The 19,189-nt window shown below is 39.2% G+C and overlaps 1 protein-coding gene across 1 annotated transcript in view; it reads left to right on the forward strand.

Annotated features, from left to right (window-relative positions):
• The window catches only part of PRKN (parkin RBR E3 ubiquitin protein ligase), a 766,947-nt gene that overhangs the window by 236,956 nt on the left and 510,802 nt on the right, over positions 1-19,189 (forward strand). The window contains exon 3 of the mRNA XM_086743743.1: positions 12,848-13,088. Coding sequence (XP_086599869.1) covers positions 12,848-13,088 — 241 coding nt within the window. The remainder of the gene's footprint in view (positions 1-12,847; positions 13,089-19,189) is intronic.

A 19,189-nucleotide genomic window follows, 5' to 3' on the forward strand; every position in this document is an offset into this window, starting at 1 on the left:
CGTCTTTAAAATGTGATTGCATATGGGGTGGGAAGGAAAGAGGTGACAAACTATGGCCACATGTACTGGGCGTAGGGATTAACTTATATGACTATTTTCTGACATGACATATAACTTAAAATTAGGGATTGTGAAGCATCTGTAAGCTATTTTATAACATACCTAACTATAACTCTAGCAAACGCTCCCAGCCTCTTCTACCTCAAAGTAAAATCCTGTTAGACACGTAGCTCTGCTGCACAGTATTGCACTGCATAGATTTTCCAGCAATGCCCAGTAGGTTTGTTTATCCTACTGTGATATTTTTCATAGACATATCCCAAAAATCAAATCTAAGGTCATTTTCACCTGGCATAGTGGCTGCAAGCCTTCAAGTAATACAGGGAAGGCTCTGGAAAATATTGGTTTCTTGTCCATGTTCATAGTAGTGGGTTAACAACTTACCAAGGAAGCCCACACAGGATGGCCACTAAGCTTTATTTACGGCTGTTCTCAGCAACTGCTCAAACTGATATATAGGTGCATGCGCTGGGATAAGTAGAAGACCAAAGCGTTCTTTGGTGCGGATGTATACCAGACACTGGCTATAAAGCATGAAAGAGACATCTATGAATTACTACTTGAAGTAATTGAAATAAATATTTATAGCTATTAAACTTTTGATGCACTAGGCAATAAATTCATATGAAAATTTGCTTTCCACAGTGGAGTATTAACTATACATAGGAATTCTTTCAGAACTCTTTGCAGAAGGGAGTTTCCCAAATTCCTTTCTGCAACCCTACAGCTGCCACTGTGGTCTCCCCATGAGCAGGAGCGACCACTGAAGTCTTTAGAATGTTTTCAGAGTTCTGCGAAGTAAGTGACTCCCCACTTTTTCACAGACAACATAAAGTCTCATTTGTGTCTCGACACCTATTAGATGTCAATGTGAGGTCACTTTTATGCCTATTTATTCCTCACATGCTCACTAATTTTTAATGCACATGTTAAGTGAAGATAGAGAAGTGTGACCAGATTGGCAGCGGCTACCTATCTATATACACTTGTTACTTGTTCAATTTTGGCATGGCTTGATAAGAAATTAGAGCAATTGAAAATCTAATCCATTCCTGGTAAATAAGAAGCTTTCTTATTTTATGTTAACAGCTGTAGATAGCATGTTTAGAGAGTGTAGTTCAGTGTGGAAGGAAGATGGGATAATAATGAGGTGCACTCAGCTGCATTTAGGAGGCAAGCGAAATAGTCACAAAATCGTAAATGTATTTATTTTTTTTTTATTTGGTACTATAAACTTTTCACTGATCTATTACTTTCTATACAGATATTGTAATAAATTGCAATTTTATAGGTTGTTCTTAGTGTACAGTATGTGCAAGTACAAGAAGGAAAAATACTCATTTACTGAGGAGAAGTTTCATGTGAATTTAGTGTTCATTTGACTGTATTTCTCTTTGTTTTGTATCAACATGATATGTTCTTCATGTCAATGTTGAGATACTAATAGCTTTGTAAACATAATATAAAAAAATCTGGCATCTGGCTACCTTCTATGTCTTTTGCAGACCATTATGCAGAGTTTTAAAGGGAATAACAATAATCTAAGCAGGTATTTTAATTTTGCAAACTGTCTCATATGCTGCCTATAAAACATTTTTATTTAGTTGAAGTATTAATTTGTCTTTTGGGAATTTGTTCTAGAAGCTCTACATTCAAGAAAAGTTATTATATTAATAATGTGGTGGTATTAGTAATGCCATCTGGAAATATGTACATAGCATTGCTAAGGACCTCAATTGTGTACAAAAAATAATAACCTTGCAAAGTTCCTAATTATGTCTGTGTTCTCTCCACTGAGCTAGAAATTAACATTAAAGTTTTTTGTCCTGTAATGTGAAAAAAGAAGGAAATAAGGCATAAAGTGATTTGTAAGTGAAGGAAGAGGGGGAATTCTGACTTAGTTTAAATTTAGTGCGAGAAAGTTTAAATACTATTCGTTGAATACATTTAAATTACCAGCAAATTATTAATTCATTAAGGGTCTAGTCAATATAAAACTGTAAGCCTTGTACTCTTCTTTAAAGAGTATCATTCAGAACAGAAACTTTGTAATATATGACCTAGCGTGTTATGCTGTAAATCAGAGGATTTTATTTTTGTAAAGGCTAGTCAAGGCTTCCCACTACATGGAGGGATGATTAGGTAGAGGAGCTGTAGTAAATCACTCAATATCTACCTATTTCCTGTTGTCCAACTTCCGTTGTTCTCTTTACTAAAGAATAATGGAATCTGAATTTGACTGTGTATGTATTAACCCTTTTTGTATGGCATTACATTAAAAAGTACCTCATAGAAGCTAAGTAGCAAGCAGTTCTCATAGTGGGTATATCATGGTCCACATGGAAATTCAAAGAAACAGTAAGATTTATGGGTTTAAGTAAATGTCTCAGGACTCTTAGGATTATAGATCATAGAATCGTTGGGGTTGGAAGGCACCTTCAAAGGCCATCTAGTCCAACTCCCCTGCAAGGAGCAGGGATGTCCCTGACTAGGTCAGGTTGCTCAGAGCCCCGTCCAACCCGGCCCTGAATGTTTCCAGGGATGGGCCATCCACCACCTCTTTGGGCAACCTGTTCCAGTGTTCTACCACCCTCATTGTAAAATACTTTTTCCTAATATCTAATCTGAATCTACCTCGCTCTCTTTATAACCATTACCTCTTGTCTTACTACAACAGGCTCTACTGAAGAGTTTTTCCCCATCTTTCTTGTAGGCCCCCTTTAGGTATTAGGAGGGGTATTATCTTTCCTTACGAAGTGTAGATGGAGTTTCTTCCTCTCACCTAGCTTTGCATCTGGGATAGTCTTTACAGAGGTTTTCAGAAAGCTCAGTCTGACAGGAAGAGAAAATATGTAGCAATATGTACCAATATTACTCCTATCCTTGGTGTTTGCTCTAATCCTGAATTATCAGTTTGCAAACACAAACAGGACCATGACAACTTCTCAGAACCTGAATGTTTCTCTGGGGGAGGTTACAGAGTGGCCCCAATTTGTTACTTTCCTGGATTCCAGTAAACTTCATTTGGCTCTGTAAAAATAATTGTTTTGCCTTTTGCTCTACCATTCTGAAACAGTTAGAGACAAACCCTATATCGTACTCACTGTACAGTAACATCAGATTATGACTTTTTATATGAAAATATTTTTTGTAATTTTGTGTTTTGGGATGAAGGCTTCAGAGAGTCTTTAGAGTGTCAAATTAGCAAAAATTTGCAGACATTACACTTCATCAGCATCAGTCACTTTATCAGTCCCTAAAATTACTCCAAAATGTATTGTATTCAGTGTAGGATTGTAAAACTCTTGGGAAGAAACAGCTTATTACCTTATATCTCAATGAAGGTGAGATTTTAGTAAGATATCTGCAAAGACCACCGGTACTTAAAAAAAAAAAAAAGTAAGAAAGAAAGAGAGAGAGATAATGATAATGTCAGATTCCTCTTAAAATAATTTTGGCCTAATAATGACTTTGTAATTTTCCAGATTGAAAAGACATTAAAAAAATATGTTCTGTGTTCTTTCCTTACCTGTAAGGCTCTGAAGTTTCTAACCTTTAGGACAATTCTGCAGATACGTTGTAATTCCAAATTTTTTGTCCTTTATATGGATATAATGGACTGTGATTATCTTTTCAAAAGGAGAAATGCTGAGGATCTTGGCAGTTTCTAGTGTGTTTTATTTGTATAACATGAAAAATAAATGAGTAGCAATGAGCAATCATTGCATTTCCATGTCCTCTATGAGGCCAATCTAACATTCTGTGTGCTTCTCCCCATCTTAGATGCCACAGCCCAGGAGTCATTGGCAGAGATACCCTGCCACTAAAACGGGGTTGCAGTGGAGCTGCTGATTTTTAATAACTTGCCTTTCCTTCCTGTTCCCCAGGAGAGCAATGAATGGAAAATGTCTTGGAGGAATAGGTGTGCTTTGGACTGGTGGTTTTCTGGGATCATTGCAGTCAATAGTATCACAAAAATCCTGTGATCAATTTCTTATATTGGTAATTGGGGTGCAAAGCCCCACAAAAGTGGACTTGCAACTGAAAACTGGAGTGAGAGCTGGAGGAGTCTCACTTCTCTGAGTGAAGAGATGATGCAGCCAAGTATACCTGTGTTTAAAAGGAACGTTCACTGTGAAGTTTTCAGGTTATCTTCCATTCAAAGCTATGATCTTTATAATGCCCAATGAGGTAGTATAAGATCTCTCCACCTCTAATGGTTGCACGTGGTAATGAAAATGACAGGTCAAATATCTCTCCAGTTGCTCCTGTCTAAGTGCCACACTTCATCTCCTTACAAACAGTCTATAATTAACAAAACTCTCAGACATTGTTCTGGATTTGTTCCAAAGTTAATCTTACCTAAGTAAATAGTTAAAGACTTGGCACTCATCAGTTGGCCCTGGGCTTGCTAATGAGACAAAACAAAAAGGTTACAAAAACACAGATAAAAATTTAAGGGAGGATGGGGAGAGGAAGATTAAAAAACAAACAAACAAACAAACAAACAACAAAAAAAACCCACCATGCCACAATGAAGCCACAATGAATGTGGCTTATCTGGGAAACAATACCTTTATTTTGCTGTTTACTGTATCCATCTTCATTAACTATCGCTACAGAAAGAAGTTTTAACCATAATATCACATTAAGAATGTCCTGTCTTTATTTTAAAGGTATATTGAAGTTACATTGTTCCATTTCTTATTAAAACAAGGCAATGTATTATATTTCAGCATCTTAATGTGTCGGCGGCCTGCCTCCCATCCACTGGTGTTTGCCGCTGGTTGTGTTAAAAATGTAGTGATTCTATGTCACTCATTTGCATTTGGTTACTCTCAGCTTCACTGTTACGTGCTGAATTGAAAACTCCTGTGCACTCCTTCCTTCATTTGCTGCAATAATCTGTCTTTTCAATAATACATCTGTTTTTCCTTCTAGGCATTTCTTAGCACCCACAATATTCTGAATACTAAACAAGTACAGTAATGTATAACCCTGGAAATGTTAAAAAGGTGAACTGAAGTCAAATATAGATGTATTCCACAGCATCATAAAGTAGCAAGTAGTTCCTGATTGCTGGAATTTACCTGCTGAGTGGTCTGTGTAATTTAGGCCCAGTGGGGCACTGCCTTTTTTCCCTGACCCCATGTGGAGCAATATTTAGTTCACCGCCACGCAGCAGACAGAATTCACACAAATGGACGGCATTATCAGATCAAGGTGCTGATTTGCTTCATTATTTTAACAGTGGTTAATTTTCCATTCAGATTTTCCTTTTCCATGACCTGCAGAAAATTCTCTGAGCCCAAAAGCTTATTTTATTTTTCTTTCTGTATCAGCTGGTTAAATAAAAGATGTTACATCTTCTTGCAAATCTTGCTTCCCATTTCTTAGACCATTGTGGCTCAACAGAACGTTAATACAATATCTGTATTTTTTATTTTAGGTAATCTCTACTTTCAAGTTCATTAATTTTTCAGCTTTTGGTCTCTATGTAAAAAGGGGGTGTTTTTTTTTGTTGTTGCTTTCTTGTGTTTGCTTTTTTGAGTCATTAGACTGTGATCAGGGAATGAAAATAGTGTTGTTCTTCCAATTGATTTCCTTTCTATGTCTGCCACTTTTGTGACTTGGTCTCTGTCCTTGGGTTGTGAGAGGGTTAGAGCAAGAGTAGAATGAGGTTTGGTGGGATTATTTTTCTCTCATCTGGGAACTTCATATGCTTGCTTTTTTTTTTCTCTTTAGAAGGTCACCTTTAATGTCTCTTTACACTACCCATGAGAAAAGATTTTTTTTTTTTTTTCCCAATGAAGTTGAAGTGTCATCTGTACTTTTACATGGATCCTATTGTTTGAACAGATATATTGTGCTATAGGTACACTGGAGAGCTTTTTTATAATTTCATTCCCTCCGCAGATTAATGAGACAAAAATGTTTCCTTTATTTTCCCATCTGATACTGAAATGCAGCACAGTTAAGAAAAAGCCTAACTGCAAAGCCAACACTTTGATTCTTTTTAATCATTCCTAGAAGTATAAAACAACCTATTCTTGAGCCTTTACCTTGTGTGTTTCTCTTACGCAGTGGCATCAGGCAGTGTATTATCTGATTATCTAAATAGGCAGCAATTAGGCAAACTTACTGTTTCCACTCTATAGGCCCCAGGGATTAATGGACAAAGAAGTGACTCTCCAGATAACAGGAAAAGTTTGAACTAGATCTAAGGTAGTGGAGTGTGAACAACTGTTTTTTGAGTTTGGTGGGCAATAAAAAAAAAACCCCAAACACCTGAAAAAACCCAACTTGTGGTTAAACAAAATAGAAATATTTCAAATTCCTTTTCAAGACAAAACATCACAAGAAATTAGCTTTTCTACATTCAAATCCAAAGCTTTGACTTCAAACTATTCTCTGCCTGTTTCTTCAAATAAAACATTTCAAAATAAAGTGTATTGCACTTCAGAAAATATAATATGACTTCTCTAGTGGGCTATCTATTTGTTAGATGGAGAACATTTATTTTAGTACTGATGTTACTATCAAAATATGTTGTCAAGAAGATATCAAGCAGAAATCTGTCAGAACAAGAGGATTTCAGAGTTATTGAAACGCAGCCGTATTTTCCCTCTTCATAATTTCGCTCAGTCTCCCAAAGTGACCTTCTAGTTAGGCCACAGCTGGCAGCACCAAAGGATGTTGTGTTATTTACTCAGGATGTGTTGGTTCAACCTTGTGAAATTCAACTTGAGAATTCAGAAAAAAAAAATATGAAAGCAAAAGGTCTGAGTGAAGACAGTTTTAATTTCATCTGCTATGAATTCATTTTTCCAAGTTGGCCAAAACCCATTCTCTGTCAAGAACCCGTCCTTAATACTGGGTTTCATTTCTTCTGAATCTTCTCAACTCCCTTTTCTCTAGTGTGGGGAGATACTTCATAATCTACAATATATACACTTGCAGTATTTCCCTTTGGAATATGGATCACAGACATTAATTTGGATCAACAGATAAGACAAGACAATATCTCTGGAATCATTAATAATAGATACTCTCAAAAGAAATGTTTCCTGAGGTGTAAAACAAATACACGAAGAAAATGAAAGTGACATTGACATAAATAATTGTATCTTAGATTTGGGTTACAATAGTAACCTACGGCAAAATGTAAACATTTGCAGAAATAGTTTGAATTCTACCTCTTTTCTCAGAGAATAAAGCTGCAGACCTAGCCCAGCTGCTGTCTATGAAATGCAGTCTGCTGTAAAGCATTAATCACCCTAATTCTGGGAACTTAGAATCATAGAATCATATGGTTGGATGGGACCTATAAGATCATCTAGTCCAACCGTCTTCCCACTACCATTGCTGCCACAGCTACTAAACCATATCCTGTAGCTTCTCATCAAGCCGCCTCTTGAACACTGCCAGGGATGGCGACTCCACCACCTCCCTGGGCAGGCCGTTCCAGTGCCTTACCACTCTTTGAGAGAAAAAGTTTTTCCTCAAGTCCAATCTAAACCTCCTCTGGTACAACTTGTGGCCATTTCCTCGGGTCCTGCTTGTTGCCTGGAAGAAGAGGCCAAACCCCTGCTCATCACAACCTGCCTTCAGGAAGCTATAGAGTGCAATGAGGTCTCCCCTGAGCCTCCTCTTCTCCAGACTAAACAATCCCAACTCTCTCAGCCGCTCCTCATAAGACTTGTGCTCCAGACCCCTCACCAGCTTTGTTGCCCTTCTCTGGACACGTTCCAGGGCTTCAGTGTCTTTCTTGTAGTGAGGGGCCCAAAACTGAACACAATACTCAAGGTGCGGCCTCACCAGCGCCGAATACAGGGGGATGATTACCTCCCTGCTCCTGCTGGCCACACTATTTCTAATGCAGGCCAGGATGCCGTTGGCCCTCTTGGCCACCTGGGCACACTGTCGGCTCATGTTCAGCTGAGCATCAACCAACACCCCCAGGTCCCTTTCCTCTTCACAGTCCTCCAGCCACTCAGCTCCGAGCCTATAGCGCTGCATGGGGTTATTGTGGCCAAAGTGCAGGACCCGACACTTGGCCTTGTTGAACCTCATGCCATTCAGCTCAGCCCAGCGATCCAGCCTATCCAGATCCCTCTGAAGGGCCTCCCTACCCTCAGGCAGATCAACACCGCCACCCAACTTGGTGTCATCTGCAAACTTACTGAGGGTACACTCAATCCCCTCGTCTAGGTCATCAATAAAGATATTGAACAAGATGGGCCCAAGTACCGACCCCTGGGGGACACCACTTGTAACAGGCTGCCAGCTGGACTTGACTCCATTAACCACCACCCGCTGGGCACGGCCCCCTAGCCAATTCTTTATCCAAAGAAGGGTATACCTACCCAGTCCACAGGCAGCCAGTTTCCCTAGGAGAATACTGTGAGAGACCGTGTCAAAGGCCTTGCTGAAGTCCAGGTAGACCACATCAACAGCCTTTCCTTCATCCACCAGTCTGGTCACCCAGTCATAAAAGGAAATGAGGTTGGTCAAGCACGACCTGCCTTTCGTGAACCCGTGCTGGCTGGGCCTGATCCCCTGGATGCCACTCATATGCCGAGTGATCTCACCCAAGATGATTTGCTCCATAACTTTCCCAGGTACTGAGGTCAGGCTGACAGGCCTGTAGTTCCCCGGATCCTCCTTACGGCCCTTCTTGTAGATGGGAGTCACATCGGCAAGCCTCCAGTCCTCCGGGACCTCCCCAGATAACCAGGACCGCTGGTAGATGGCCGAGAGCGGCTCGGCAATCACCCCCACCAACTCCCTTAGCACCCTAGGATGGAGCCCGTCCGGTCCCATGGACTTGTGGCAGTCCAGATGGAGAAGGAGCTCTCTAACTGTCTCCACCTGTACCACAGGGGGTGTACTCGGCCTGGCATCCCAGAATTCCAGATTAGGGCATAAAGTGCCCTGAGGATAACTGATCTGCCTATTAAAGGCAGAAGTAAAGAAGGCGTTGAGGACCTCAACCTTCTCCTTATCCTCAGTGATCACATTCCCCGCTGCATCAAGTAAAGGGTGTAAATGCTCCTTATTTCTTCTCTTACCACTGATATATTTGTAAAAGGATTTCTTGTTCTCTTTTACTGCAGTGGCCAATCTGAGTTCATGCTGAGCTTTTGCCTTCCTAACTTCCTCCCTGCATACCTTAGAAACTTCTTTGTAATCTCCCCAAGTAGCCTGTCCCTTCTTCCAGAGGACATAGACTCTCTTTTTCTTCCGGAGCCTCAACAATAGTTCCCGGTTCATCCACACCGGTCTTCTTCCCCTACAGCTCGCCTTACAGCATTCAGGAACAGCCTGTTCTTGTGCCTTTAAGATCTCCATCTTGAGGAGCGTCCAGGCTTCCTGGACCCCTTTACCCTTAAGGAGCGACTCCCAAGGGACCCTCGCAACAAGCGTCCTGAACAAGTCAAAGTCCGCCCTCTTGAAGTTCAGGATAGCCGTTCTGCTAGTGATCCTTCTGACATCTCCAAGAATAGAGAATTCTACAATTTCATGGTCGCTCTGCCCAAGACAGTGCCCAACCTTCACGTCTCCCACCAGACCTTCTCTGTTAGTAAAGAGTAGGTCAATCAGGGCACCACCCCTGGTAGGCTCTCGTACCAGCTGCATAAGGAAACTATCTTCCACACCCTCTAGGAACCTTTTGGACTGTTTCCTGTGCGCTGTATGATATTCCCAGCATATATCAGGGAAGTTGAAGTCTCCCACAAGAACGAGTGCTGGCGATTGCGCGACTCGCTCAAGCTGCCCATAGAACGCCTCGTCCTTCTCTTCATCCTGATTAGGTGGTCTATAACAGACCCCCACCACGATGTCACTCCTACAGGCCTTTCCTCTTATCCTTATCCATAGACACTCAACTGTATCATTCCCAACCCCAAGCTCTTCAACGTCAAAACAGTCTTTAATATAAAGGGCCACACCACCACCCTTCCTTCCTCGTCTATCCCTTCTGAAGAGCTTGTAGCCTTCCATCACAGCACTCCAGTCGTGGGAGTGGTCCCACCACGTTTCAGTAATGGCAACCAGGTCATAGTTATCCTGCCGCACAATCGCTTCCAGCTCCTCCTGTTTGTTACTCATGCTGCGTGCATTGGTGTACATGCACTTCAGCCGAGACGGCTGCCTCAGCCCCAGATCGAGCACCGTTCCCCTGGGCTCTTCCCTTGAGGGCCTTGTTTTGTCCCCTTCTGCTTGCTGATATTCTCATCTAGGTCTCTTCACAAGTAAGATATGATCATAAACCTCTTTTTTTTTTTTTTTTCTTTTTTTTCTCCTTCTCTTCCCTCTTGTACTATCTTCTCGCTGTTCTTGCAAAAATTGAGAATTACAAAGGATGTTGTTTGCTTTTCTCAGCTTCTATGTTTGAAAACTTATCCTGGGGTCTGCTAGTTAAACTTTCCTGTGTCTATGACCCATGTTATCATAATCAGTGGTGATTTTCAGTGTTCCAAATTTTGTTCTTGTTTTTGATAAAGAGATATAAGAAAGCTAAGATACATGTTTACCTACACTTTTAAAATAAAAACTTTTATTAAGTTAATGCAGGAATATACTATTGCTATGGCCATATGGATCTATAATTGCCCCAAGTGCAAATGTTACATCTTCTTTTTTTTTTTTTTTTTTTTGTAGTATGTGGTTCTTGATATTACTGGAGAAAGAACAGTAGATTAACTAGAACTATTTTGTCAGCCTTTCCTGTGTTTCAAAGCTAACCACGTACCCTCCAGCCTGCAAAAAGAATTGGAAAGGAACCTATACTTTTTAAAGATCAATTTAATATGTGAAAAAATAAAAGGAAGGCCAGGTGCTGCTTAAGCAAGCAAAACTGCAAAAGAGATGCTCATTAGAACACGGTTTGACTGATTGTCAGTTGATTAGGGGTTTCCGAGGTTTTGGGTAGTCTGGTCCCGATCAGGGCTGAACTAAGACACATATATAACTATTTCCCCTTGTAATTCTAGCTGCAACTGAACAAATAACTTTTGAGCTCCTCGTTCACCAAAGTTATTAATTTCATTATTAATTTCTCTTAGGTTATTAAATTCTTTAATGTTATGCAGTATTCTTAGAGAAGTTTTAGAGTGACAGCCATGTTTTGGATTTGGTGTTAATGGATGAAATTATTAAGCTGTTTAAATGGATCTTGTTAAAATGTTATGGGCAACAAGTTGCACAAAGAAAGGAGACCTTTAATGTCAACAGAATGTTTTAAAGTTGAAAACTAATAACTGCTTTGTTTTAATATTAAGACTGCAGCATCCTTGTTCTGACAAATCTCTGCTGGCTGATTACTGCTTCACTAAAGAGAGAGTGTGTTATGAAAAATTTAATTAAAAAAAATGGGTTTTTGTCTGTTAGAACTGCATTGCATAAGAAAGAAAGAGTGGAGGGGGAAGTACTGAGAAGTAATGTAAAAGAATGAAAGAAAACCACTAAACAGAAATTAAACCAGAGGAGAAAAAGCGGTAGAAGAGAGAGACTGGTATAATAACAAGGATATAAACAGCACTAAAATATCTGTAAAGGAATCTTTTGCCATTAAAAGTGCAGGTAATAACGGCAAATATAAACTAAAAATTTTAAATGTGATGTAGATACTGAGACAAATGCTTCTGAATTATCTTTCTGTAATTAGTAGTATGTCTTAGACATTTCAGTGAGACATGGCCATACTGATGATGCTATAAAGAGTTAGAAAATTATTTCCTTGAGGGAAATTAAAACTTCTGTGTGTGTAAATTGATGTTTACATGTGGTTCATTCATGACACTGGAGAACTAGGTTTGGATATCCAGAATGTATCACCCCAAAAAGAATTTTTTTTTTTTGCAAGGTGTGCTATGGAAGGATCACTACAAGTCTCTTGAAAGCCCTTCATTAATGATATGTCTTCTAAAATCTCTTTAATTTCTGGTTCTGAGATAATATTTTGCTTTCCTGTTCTGTATTAGGAAAATGCTGAACAAAATGTGAATTCTATCCTGATTCATCATGGATAAACTTTTTGTAAGATCCTCATTCAGCCTACTTTTTTCTAAGAGACAAGATCTGTAAAGAATCATCTCTGATGAGAACTAAGAAAGAAGAAATACTTATGTGTGTGTGACACCTCTTGGGCTAAAATGGGTAGCAGTCCTTTTGCTTAATGATTATGAGATCTTCCAGAAGCTTTCTCTAATTTTGAAGTCAACAGTTGAATGTCATCTTTGGAAAGAATAGGAAACTCATACTGAGCCTAAATCCAAGATTTAGATTGAAAATTATGTTAGGGACAAGAAATAAATATCCATCTTCATTGGTACTATCTTCCCTGTTTCTGTTCTCAAAGATACGTTGGAGTAGCTTAGTCATGAACTCTCTGTGATTGTCACATTTGACCCTGAATTGCTACATGAAGAGTGTGCATCAGCATTATCTGTGCAAACGCACATTAAGTACTGAATATTCTTAGCAGTTGATTTAGTAGTGCTCCCTCTGGAGTTTTTCCTTTGTGCCACTAAACCGGACTGTTGGCTCTGGTCCACCGTTTCCTTGTTAAAATTTGTAAGTGTTATGACCCGTTTGCCGATGCAAGTAATCCTAATTCCAGTAATTTACACTTGTCACTTTGCTTTAAACTCCATTACTGCACACTGAAATTCTACACAAAATGGCTCAGAGACCATTTAACAAATAACAAATTGGAAATAGAGGGATTTTGTCCCGTATGTCACAATCAATTATTTACTGGGGTTTGGGTTTTGTGTTGCAGAACTGTGACCTGGCCCAGCAGAGTATTGTTCATGTTGTTCAGAGCCCACAGAAGAACATTCAGAATAAGGATGAGCCTGAAGCTAACCGTGCTGGAGGTATTCTGAAAGCCTTGGAAAGAGAACCTGAAGGTCTAACTCACATAGATCTCAGCAGCAGCATCCTCCCGTCACTCTCTGCAGGGCTGGCTGTTATTCTGGATGCTACAAAAAACAGCATTTCTCTTCCCTCTGAAAAATCAGGTAAATCAGTGATTTGGTACGTTTCAACACAGAGACCTGAGCATTTTTCTGTTTCTTTCTTAGGGTGAACAGTTCTATACCACAGGAAACAAACCCAAACAATGTATGGTTTATTTTAGTTACTAAACAAAAAATACAACTATATTAAGAGGTGATAAGCATCTGATGTGTCATCTAGCAAAGTAATTTTGCTTTGTGGATAAAGAGAGTGATTTCTTATGTTGTTCCTGTCTCTAACTTGTATTATGCTAAAACTTTTACAAACTATTACAAGCTGGCGAAAATGCCAGAGATCTACGAGAAGGCAAAAAATACTCTCTATAAAATTCCATTACAGAAGTTTCCTTAACTAGAATCTCGGGCAGCTTATGCATTGCAAATGTGTTTAGTTTCCAATCTCTTGTAACGTTTTCATACTCATACATTCTGTAAAAAAAAAAAATATTTCTATACCATAGACTTATTATTTATAAAAACATAGCTGGCACAAAATATGATTATTCATACTATAGATTTTAGTAGTTCTTCATCAAATTATTACTAAGAATATTTTCTCTTCATCATGAAAAATCATCTGAGGCACAAGGTAAGTTACTGCAAATGGATTTTGCTGTAATATTTAAAATTGTTCATGAGAGAGAAGCTCGGGTCAGAAGGAAATACAAGAATCTTAGCTATTACGTGAATCTTCACAGAGTAACCCCCACCTCAGACACAGTCTGGCTAATCCTTACTACTGTGTTTGTCCCCAGTCAAGAGACATCATTCCGTGCAATGCCAGACCCTGTCATGATTTGTCGTAACAGTACATCAGAGATGTCTTTTTAGAAAGAACAGTACGCAAATACCCTTTTTTATGTAATACAAAAGATAATGCTGAACATGTAGGTCCAGAGTATAGAAGGGATAATGTATGAATATGACAGAGATACCTCTGTGACTAACCTGACCACAGAAGTCATCATGCTTAACAAAATGGCTACTAAACCTGTTAAAGTAATTTCTAGAGAATTTCTTAAGTAATTCATGCAAGAAAATATACAATTCATGGGAGGGTCAGAGAGGTATTCCACAACTGACTTGATCAGCCTCTCACTGCCAACTAATGATGAATGAGTGCAGTTTTAGGAACCAATTAGTACCCAGCTTAATGATCCATATCTCCCAATCTGAATGAATGATGAGGTAAGAGAGGTGCATGCTGATTTACATCCAGTAAACAAGGGAGGGGGTTTCAGCTGGGCTTACTGTCAAAAGCAAAACAATGGTGTGAGCTTTTTAATGCTACTCCTTTATTTTTTCACTACTGTACCTGGTATGTACAGGGCTTTAATAGTTGTGCTGGACTTTACAGAATAGTTTATACGTGTGTAGGGCCTGTTAAAATTTATTATGTGGTATGTTTTTCCACACACTGCAAACTCTGTGAAGCAAAGTACAAACTGATAGGAATCTTCTATTGCAGCAAATATTTTAATGTCAGAATGACAGCTGAGTTAAAAATATTGGGAATATATGTGGGCTAGTTTTATGTGTGACTCTAATGACTGATGGTTCTGCCTGGAAGGATGTTAGTAACAAGTACTTTTAAAAAGCCTATGATCTTCTTCTTGACTTATTTTGACTCTCGCTGTGAAAACTTGTCCTTATGTCTGTTCAGCCCCACCACTTTTGTTCAATATGAGAGATTTTTATGTTTTTACTATTAGGATTTGGAGTGGGTTAATTTGTCATAGAATCATAGAAAGGTGAGGCTAGGAAGGGACTTTCAAAGGTCATCTAGTCCAACCCCCCTGCAAAGGGAGCAGGGACATCTCCAACCAGGTCAGGTTGCTCAGAGCCCCATCCAGCCTGGCCTTGAATGTTTCCAGGAATGGGGCATCCACCACCTCTCTGGGCAACCTGTGCCAGTGTTCTACAACTTGCACTGTAAAAAATTTTTTCCTAATATCCAATCTAAATCTACCTCCCTCTATTTTAAAACCATTGCCCTTTGTCCTGTCACATTATTCACTGAGGTAAGGAGTGGTCTGGGTTAAAAATAATCCAGCAAGGAAAAAAAAAAAAAAAAAAAAAGAGATCAATTTTCCAAACAGCTTTACTGTTTAGTGAGGATTTTTTTTGGCACAGCTGAAATGAGTAATAGTAGTGGGAATGAGAGGCTGGAGACTGCGTATGGCACCACTGGTTGCCATTGTCTTAGAAGGTGGATGTTTGTTGCGGAGATCAGTCTACAGTAGAAACCTATTCAGCAGAACAAAGTATAATCTTCTTTTCTATATGTTAGAGATCACATGTAATGAGCAGAAGACAAACTTAAACTTACAATTTAGAGGTAGGGGATTCATGAACTGATAATTGTTTAGTCTAACATACTACATAGCTATTCCATAGTTGTAGCAGTAAATACTAGGAGACTTATCTCTTTCTGAAGCCTAAGGTATTTCTGTTTGTTAGCATAGGATGGTGACCTGATGTCCCTGCCCTGCTTTTATCTGTGATACTTTGAATTGTGAGGAAAAAGATTTGTGATACCTTTTCCATCACAAAAGCTTTTGCAGCATTTGACTGCAAAAGTAGTATTTCTGAAGTATTGACTTGAGTACTGGGAGGTCAAACTAAAATTTTACTAGACAATCCAGGAGAGAGACAACTCTTGTTATATTGTACTACTATTATAGAAATAATATACTTAAGCAGTATAAACTGTTGCACTTCATCAGACAAAAACCCTTATAGCCTGGCATCTTGTCTCTGCTAAGGGGTGTTATTTGTTCCTTGCAGAAGAGCATAACAGGACATCTTGCTCCCAGCTCACCTCCACTTCAGTGGTGATCAATGAAAGCAACTCTTGAGTGGTCTGGAGAACCATCTTAAATTGTTTTGTAATGTACGGTGTGTTTGTCCATGAGAACTTCAGAAGTTTGAAAGTCATTAACAGACTGAAAAAGATAGGAAAATGGATCTAAACGATCTCTGCATCAAAGATTTCCTCTCTTTTCAGGCAAATGTAATAGAAATGTCCTTTTACGTCTGCTAAATAACACCTTGCATGATTTCTAAAGAAGATGTGAAAAAAATCTCAGCACAGGACTTTCATCCTACCTCACCCACACCTAATTCACAATCTATCCAATATCTGGGAAAAAGTGCTTTGATAAACAAGATGTAAGCCAATAAACAATGTTCCATAATGGTTGCATATCAGTAAATACATGTATAGAGTGAAAGGATTTTAGCCCGAGAAAAAGAGAATCTGAAAAACATAAGGGTTTACATGGCCCATCAGCTGAATATGAGAATGCATCATAATGCCAGGTGCAAGAAAGCTAATATGCACTTTGGAAGTACGAACAGAGAACGGCATGGAGTGGAGAGTATGTTTTTGCTCTGCTTTTGACATTTGCATAACTAAAACTGGAATATAACACACCATTTTGATGCCTAAAATTCAGGAAAGCTGCTGAAAAAAAACTATTAGAAGGTTCAGGAGAAGAATCCCAAGAATCCTACAAAAGTGCAGGTCATGATTGGCTTATGTATGCTGGTATAATCTTGTGACATTAGTAGAACTGGAAGTTTGATAACAGAGGAGTCTTAGATCCTACAAGCTATTTTGGGATTTAAGCTTTCATTATCTAGGAACAGAAAGCCAGCAAATATAAATACCACACATAGATTTTAACTTGCCAGGAATCAACCACTGACACAAGTTGTCCTGGCTTGTAAGAATTCTCCATATTTGACCATTTAAAAATAGATATAGGATTTTTTTTTTTCTGAAACATATGTGCAGCAACAAAGACTGGACTTCAATATTGAAGTAGTATGGACTGTGCTAGGTAGCAGATGAGACTACTGAATTGCATTACTTCCCTCTCTTAATGTATTTAGGCCAAGTGCAAGGTCCTGCACGTGGGTCGTGGTAATCCCAATCACAAATACAGGCTGGGTGGAGAATGGATTGAGAGCAGCCCTGAGGAGAAGGACTTGGGTGTACTGGTGGATGAGAAGCTCAGTACGAGCCGCCAATGTGCACTTGCAACCCAGAAAGCCAACCACATCCTGGGCTGCATCAAAAGAAGTGTGGCCAGCAGGTCCAGGGAGGTGATTCTGCCCCTCTACTCTGCTCTCATGAGACTCCACGTGGAGTACTGCATCCAGCTCTAGGGCTCCCGATATAAGAAGGACATGGACCAGTTGGAGAGGGCCCAGAGGAGGGCCACAAAGATGATTGGAGGGCTGGAGCAGAGAGAGCTGGGGCTGTTCAGCCTGGAGAAGAAAAGGCTCTGGGGAGACCTTACTGGGGCCTTTCAATACATAAAGGAGGCCTGTAAGAAAGGTGAGGACATACTTTTTAGCAGGGCCTGTTGTGATAGAACAAGGGGTAATGGTTCTAAAACAGAGGGAGATAGATTCAGACTAGACATAAGGAAAAAGTTTTTTACAGTGAAGGTGGTGCAACACTGGCACGGGTTGCCCAGAGTGATGGTGGATGCCCCATCCCTGGAAACATTCAAGGCCAGGTTGGACAGGGCTCTGAGCAACCTGACCTGGTTGGAGATGTCCGTGCTCCTTGCAGGGGCGTTGGACTAGATGGCCTTTGAAGGTCCCTTCCAACCCTAACCATTCTATGATTCCATGATTTGTCAGATACCCATGTCAAGCAAATTTGTAATCTCAAAAAAAGAAAAAGTTAGTTTGCCAGTATGTGTTTTCTGTAAGTGCATATTAATGCTGGTACCTATTTAATTCATAGTTTAATCCATTATGAACTGGTTTATTTTTTAGTCTGCATGCATTAGTTGTGGTCATCATTACTTAGGTCTTTTTCTTTACAACTTTTAAGTAGCACTCATCTGGTGAGTTCTCTAGAATATCCTGGTGTTTTTAAAAATGCTTGCATGCAAGTTGTCTCTGTCTCCTTATCTTTCTATGTTCCTCTTTTCACAGAAGAGTAAAGGTACTGGTATATATTGACTTAGGTGTGCCAGGCTGTAAATTCTAGCAAAAAGAGGGATTGATTCTTTTCTGCCTGGTTAGGAAATGCTTTACCAAAACTTCATATATATTAAAACCTCCTGTCCTTACGAATAACACAACTCTGAGTTAGGGCAGGTAAAACTGTCATTACCAAAACCTCAGTATTGACAGTGCTTTAAAGCTTTTAGAGATGAGCTGGTCCCTGTTTTGTGTGAGTCTGATCTATGAAAGAGACAGGCAAAAAGTTTTGGAAGGGAAAAACACAATATAGGATTTGGGTAATCAGACCTGTGCATACTTCCGAGAGAAGGTCTGATGAATAAATAAAACAAATCAATTTAACTCAGGCTATTGGTGACACAGTATGAATACTGTTGATTGTGTGTTGAAATTGTTGTGTTCTGTAATTGGTATAACATTTTAATCAAAAAGCCTAAAAGGATAAGATTTTTGTGTCAGGTTTGTTTGAGGTAAATGAGTAGTCTGTGCTCCTGAAGTATTTTAAAATGACTTTACAGTTTTGTAAAGCTTATAATGTCAAATTAGTTGCAGATAGGGCAATGGTACAGTGTGTATCTCTACCTCCTCATTTTAATATGGTGTTAGGCTGAGTACTCCTGCTCAATACCAAGCTGAGTACAATTGCAGCTTTTTCTTATCCCCTTTTTGAGAATGCCATCAGAATGTGAGCACTGATCCATCCAAAATGGCCTCCAGCACTGCAAGAACATCTCTATTGACACTCTGAGACATGAAGCTCTGTAAGTGTTCAGCAGCTGCGCCAGACAAAACTAATACAACAACATGACCTAATTTTGCCTCTCTGTCACAAAACTAAATATCTAAGAATTTGTTATTCCCATAGAAAAGGAAAGGATTCTTGAATTTTCTCTCATGTCATTTAGCTGTATTTTTACGTGGGAAAGTAATCAGTATAAAGATTTTTTTCCCTTGGCATCTGTACAAATCATTTGTGGATAAATTATAACACAAATTAATTAATTAAATTTACTTTAGGTCCATGTTATTGTAAATCAATATTTTGAGGAGGGAAAATCAGTATTCTATTTAATTTGCATTTAGTAGTTAGATCCTTTTTTTTTTTTTTCCCAAAGTTA

Source organism: Chlamydotis macqueenii, chromosome 3, assembly GCF_036417535.1.
Source record: "Chlamydotis macqueenii isolate bChlMac1 chromosome 3, bChlMac1.mat, whole genome shotgun sequence".
NCBI classification, from domain to species: Eukaryota; Metazoa; Chordata; class Aves; order Otidiformes; family Otididae; genus Chlamydotis; species Chlamydotis macqueenii.